Source organism: Octopus bimaculoides, chromosome 26 (genome assembly GCF_001194135.2).
Source record: "Octopus bimaculoides isolate UCB-OBI-ISO-001 chromosome 26, ASM119413v2, whole genome shotgun sequence".
NCBI classification, from domain to species: domain Eukaryota; kingdom Metazoa; phylum Mollusca; class Cephalopoda; order Octopoda; family Octopodidae; genus Octopus; species Octopus bimaculoides.
Genome location: NC_069006.1, coordinates 8,121,078 through 8,126,816, shown reverse-complemented (window position 1 = coordinate 8,126,816; position 5,739 = coordinate 8,121,078). Strand labels below are relative to the sequence as shown.

The 5,739-nt window shown below is 38.4% G+C and overlaps 1 protein-coding gene across 1 annotated transcript in view; it reads right to left on the bottom strand.

Moving 5' to 3' along the window:
* LOC106871364 (protein kinase C iota type) overlaps nucleotides 1-5,739 on the bottom strand; it is a 192,963-nt gene that overhangs the window by 129,949 nt on the left and 57,275 nt on the right. Inside the window, exon 2 of the mRNA XM_014917773.2 lies at nucleotides 950-1,020. Within this exon, the coding sequence (XP_014773259.1) occupies nucleotides 950-1,020 (71 nt within the window). The remainder of the gene's footprint in view (nucleotides 1-949; nucleotides 1,021-5,739) is intronic.

The following is a 5,739-nucleotide window of genomic DNA, read 5'->3' as shown; positions in this document are numbered from 1 at the left end:
GTTTTGTGGTAGAGAAGGAAGGGTCAGACAAGGGTGAAATGTGTGGGTGGGGGGTCGGTGGGAGGAGATTAATTTAAGTGAAGCAAAAGAATGAGAAAGAGAAGAAAAGGAAGAGAGAAAAGTAGAGAAAGAGAGAGAATGGAAAGAGAATATAAAGTGAAAAGAGGAAGAGGGGGGGGAGAGAGAAGGAAAAGGAAAGAGAATGGAAGAGAGAAAGGTGAATGAATGAATATAGGAGAGGGGGAGAGAGAAAGAGAGGGGAGAAGAGGAAAGAAAGAAGTAAGGAAAACAATGAAGGCTTCATGAACATTGTAGAAAAATAGAAAAGAGAAAGGATGAAAGGTTATAAGGAGTGGAGGGGGAGGAGGTGAAATGATAAAGAAATATAAAAAATTCTGCAGAAGTAGCTGTGTGGTATAAGTCACTTGCTTCCCAACCATATGGTTCCGGGTTCAGTCCCACTGCGTGGCACCTTGGGCAAGTGTCTTCTACTGTAGCCTCAGGCCGACCAAAGTCTTGTGAGTGGATTTGATAGATGGAAACTGAAAGAAGCCCATCATGTATATATATGTATTTGTGTGTCTGTGTTTGCCCCCCCCACCACCACCACCACCATTGCTAGACAACTGATATTGGTGTGTTTATATCTCTGTAACGTGGCGGTTCGGCAAAAGAGACCGATAGAATAAGTACTAAAGGTGGTGCTCCAGTATGGCCACAGCCAAATGACTGAAACGAGTAAAAGAATAAAAGCATAAAAGAGAAATATAAAAAAAGAATACGGCAGGGGTGGGGGGAATAAAAGGGAAAAGATGGACAGAAAGAGAAGATGGAAAATGATAAGAAAGATAGAAGATAGGAGAGAAAGATGAAAGGAAGCTATAAGGAAGAAAGAAAAAGAGAATGAGAGGAAGGGAGGTGGGGAGGGAGGTGATAAAGATGGACTCACCCACTGAAACCAACTTTCATACGAATTGAGTCATCATCTGGTTCCTGAAGCATAATGGAAGTTTGAGAAGTCTGCAAACAAACAAAGAAAAAGCCAAGAGATAATAAATATTCTTAAGATATTGAACATCATTAGCATAATTCATTAAACAACAACAATCATATATATATATATAAAATACAAAAATGGGACAAGAACTCAAAACATCCAGACAGTTAGGTGATACAAAAAAGGGACAACAAAACATCCAGACAGACAATACAAAGAAAATAAGGACACATCATTCGGAGTTTTCTTTCCTCAGTCGAGTTCCAGATTATCTTTACAATTTCGGCTGGTTATACTCGAGATTGCTCCAATCTGACCAGCCCCAAGGAAAAACTAAGCTACGAGCACTAGATTCCTTGGAAGAAAGCAGCGAATGTATACGAAAACAAGGACAGAAAAAAACGGAGAAATGGTACACAAATACAAATAACAGGACATTAACAACGGGTGTCTTTTGAGGCACAGGAGTGGCTGTGTGGTAAGTACCTTGCTTACTAACCACATGGTTCCGGGTTCATTCCCACTGCATGGCAACTTGGGCAAGTGTCTTCTACTATAGCCTCGGGCCGACCAAAGCCTATTGAATGGATTTAGTAGAGGAAACTGAAAGAAGCCCATTGTATATATGTATATATAAGTGTATGTGTGCTTATGCTTGTCCCCCCAACATCACTTGACAACTGATGGTAGTGTGTTTACGTCCCCATAACCTAGCAGTTTGGCAAAAGAGACCAATAGAATAAGTAATAGGGTTACAAAGAATAAGTCCTGGGGTGGATTTGCTTGACTAAAGGTGATGCTCCAGCATGGCCACAGTCAAAATGACTGAAACGAGTTAAAGTATATATATATATATAGGCAAACTGGCTGAATTCCTTTCAAACATTGGGCCTCACAGGGGCAAAATGGCTGAGTTCCTCTCAAGTATTGGGCCTCATAGAAAACTATTCCAAATCAGACTCGAGTCTGGTGCAGTCTTCCACCGTGCCAGCCCGGTCAAACCATCCAACCCATTCCAGCATAGACAATGGACATTAAATGAGGAGATATATATATATATATATATATATGAATTAAATGGAGAAATCTTGATTAACAGCAATTGACTACCATCAATTATTATTTTTTAATACAAAACTTTATCCCATCTAACAGCCGTTTCTACTTCCAATGTCCCACAGTGTTGCCAAAAAAACTCTGAGAATAATATTCATATTTTGTAACACATCCGATGTGGAACTTGGAGCTTCATCAGAGTGAACAAAAATACATAAAATAAAAAAAGAGAAAAGAAGAGCCTTGAGAGGAGGAATGAAGGCTTAACTCATATATATATATATGACTAGAGCCACAATCATAGCATAATTAAACTACATCATAATCACTGCATTACATTGTCATAGCATAATAAATTAGACTGCAATATACTGGCTTCAACAGAAGTCAAATACAAGCTAGAGAACTAATATCCATGTATATATCTTCTTGTGTTTTGGGGAGGGTTATTATGCCAATAATAATAAATGCATGCACTGCTTCACTATCACTTCTTTGCTGCTAAATATCTAACCAACTAACCAATCGATCGATTGTTTAATGAGCTGGTTAAACAATCAATTGGTTGGTTGTTAGTCAAAGTCCTTTCATCGCTATTCAGTGATATGTATATGTACGTATATGTATGCTGCTATTGCAACCCAGTACAACCTGTTGCATTTTCAAGCTATCAGCAACTAAAGTGGCAACACCACCAAGCTTTGTTGGTGAGTTGGATGGTTTGGGGAGGACCTGAGGAATGGAAAACAATGTTTGTGAAACGGTAGATGAACTCAGAACATAAAGATGGATAAAGTGCTGCTAAGCATTTTGCTCAGCATGAGAATGACTCTACTGACTCGCGCAATATACCATCCATTAATATTGGTTTCAAATTTTGGCACAAAGCAAACAATTTCAGCAAGGGATCAAAATGGTGTTCAACTGGTTTTTATTTTACCAACCCCAAATGAAAGAAAGGCAAAGTCGACTTCAGGGGAATTTGATCTCAGAACATAAAAACGGATGAAACACTGCTATGTATATTTGCCAGTGTGCTAACACTTCTGCCAGTTCACCGCTTTACAATAATATCCATTAATATTACATGCCCATGCAAGTACAGCCATCTTGCCTGCCGGCATCAGTCATCAACTTCAGAGCACAGATTAGTTAACTAATTATCTGTAATTATACTTTATAACCTCTGTCTCTCAATGAACGCATGCAAGCTCAAGATAGAGGCTTGGTGTCCTCGAACCCCACTTCTGAAAAGCAGCCTGACCTAACTAATGTTATGTACCCACCAGTTATGGAGTAAATAATTTCCCCTCACCTCCTCCTGAAATATGGGCTTGCCCAACAGTAAAGTTTACTTCAATGAAGTAGTATTCCAGCTTTAAATGATTTACCAGTCCCTGAGATAGTGGTAAGAGATTCTTGAGAGAGCTGAACCCCACCCATCCTCAGGCAAGTGTTTCAGCCTTTAACTTCTACCCCAGAAATAGAATGGAAAAGAGCAAGCCATAAAAACCTAAGGAGGATTCTCCTAACCTTATTCATACTGACCTAACTGAGACCATCCTTGGATTTAGTATACAAACTCCCTATTTTAACCCCTTTGAGCCCAACACACCTAAGGCCATGTTGGGGTCTATGATGCAAGCTTCCTGTTTGAAAGTAATTTCATGTTAATTTATATTTCAAACACAAGCTTAATGATGACAAAATTATTTTCCAACAGAGGTTAACACTTTTGATACTAACCTGCTGGGGACCTACCCTAGTTCTAAGATACAAACTTCCTATCTCAGAGGGATCTAAATTAAAATCTTCTGCCAAAATTCCAAGTTAATTTATGTTCAGAATACCAGCTTTACTACTAAGGATGTTATTTTACTGAATTCTTTGTTATTTTAAAAATTAATTGAAACAAAGGCAGTGGATTTCTACAGAAATATAGTTACAAAAGGGTTTAAGTAAACTACTTTAAGAACTCCCATTAGAATCTCATGTTAATTTATACTTCAAACAGCAGCTTAATAATGACAAAGTTATTTTCCAACAGAGATTAACACTTTTGATACTAACCTGCTGGGGACCACCCCTAGTTATAGGATACAAACTTCCTATCTTAGATCTAAATTAAAATCTTCCATCAAAATTCCAAGTCGATTTACAATCCAAATACCAGCTTATTAATAATGAAGTTATTCTACTAAGTTATTCATTATTTTCAAAATTAACATGAACAAAGTCGGTGTATTTTCAACAGAAATATGGCAACAGAAGGATTAAAGTGATCGAAACTAAAACCTTCCATCCAAATTACATGTTAATCTGTTCTGAATATTAGCTTAATAATGAGAAACAGCAGAAATATGGTGATGGAAAAAAATTAAGGCAACAACAACAAAAGAAAAGAACTGACAGAGGAATCAGAGAAGGGTTCTCAGAGTTAGTAATTGGATTGGATCTCTACACGGTTGTCATCACAGCTAGATACATCACCATCATCATCATCATTTAATGTCCGTTTTCCATGATGGCATGGAGGATTGGATGGTTTGACAGGCGGTGGAAAAACCAGAGAGCTGTACCAGGCTCCAATTGACTGTTTCGGTATGGCCTCTATGGTGGGATGCCCTTCCTAATGCCAACCGCTTCACAAAGTGTATTGAGTGCGTTTTACTTAGTGCCAGCATGAGTGCTTTTTACGTGACACGAGCTGGGGGAGCTTTTTACATGGTGCCGACACACATGCTCTTTTAATTAAAGCCAGCAAGCATGCTTTCCATGTGACACCAGCGCGGGTGCTTTATACATGGCACCATGAACATTGAAGTGCATTGTCACCATTTTGATGAGAAAAAGAATCCAGAGCATCAGCAACTCAGACATAAGAAAGCAAGCAACTGAAACAAAACACTAAAGAAAAACAAATCATAAACATTAGAAAAACACGAAAAGACTACAAGGAAGATAGAGCGAGCTATTCTCCTTTGTTGTGTGTGCCAGATGGCAAGGTTCCCAAGGATGAGAAGCAAGTGTGAATAAAAAAATGATTCACTTTTATTTATTATTCATTGTTGCTTCGTCCTTTTCGTATTGTTTTCAATGCCTTGGACCCTTGTATCCATTAAAAGAAATCATTGTTATTACTATGGTGGTGAACTGGTAGATTTGGTAGCATGCTGGGCAAAATGCTTAGCGGTGTTTTGTATGTCTTTAATGTTCTGTGTTCAAACTCTGCCGAGGTCCACTTTGTCTGTTATCCTTTCAGGGTCGATAAACCAAGTTCCAGTGAAACCCTGGGATCAATGTAGTTGACTTACCCCCTCCCCTAAAATTGCTGGCCTTGTGCCAAAATTTGAAACCATTATTATTATTATTATTATTATTATTATTATTAACTGAGCAATTACAAGACTCTAGGAGCTAGTCTCATGATAAATTATTCATCAAACTATTCAAGTGTAGCTTCCCAGTTAATAAAAATGCCACATACATACTCTAGACTATGCATTGAGTTCTATATATCTTGTTGGGTAAAGCCAAACTTATGTGTGTATGTACATACATGGATACATGTGAGTGTGTGCACACGCATGTGTGTGTTAGAAGAATGTATAAAATGTAAATAATGTGAGTGCTTGTTCAAACACTTCCGCCAGCAAGAGACACCCTGGATTCTTGGGGGGGGGGGG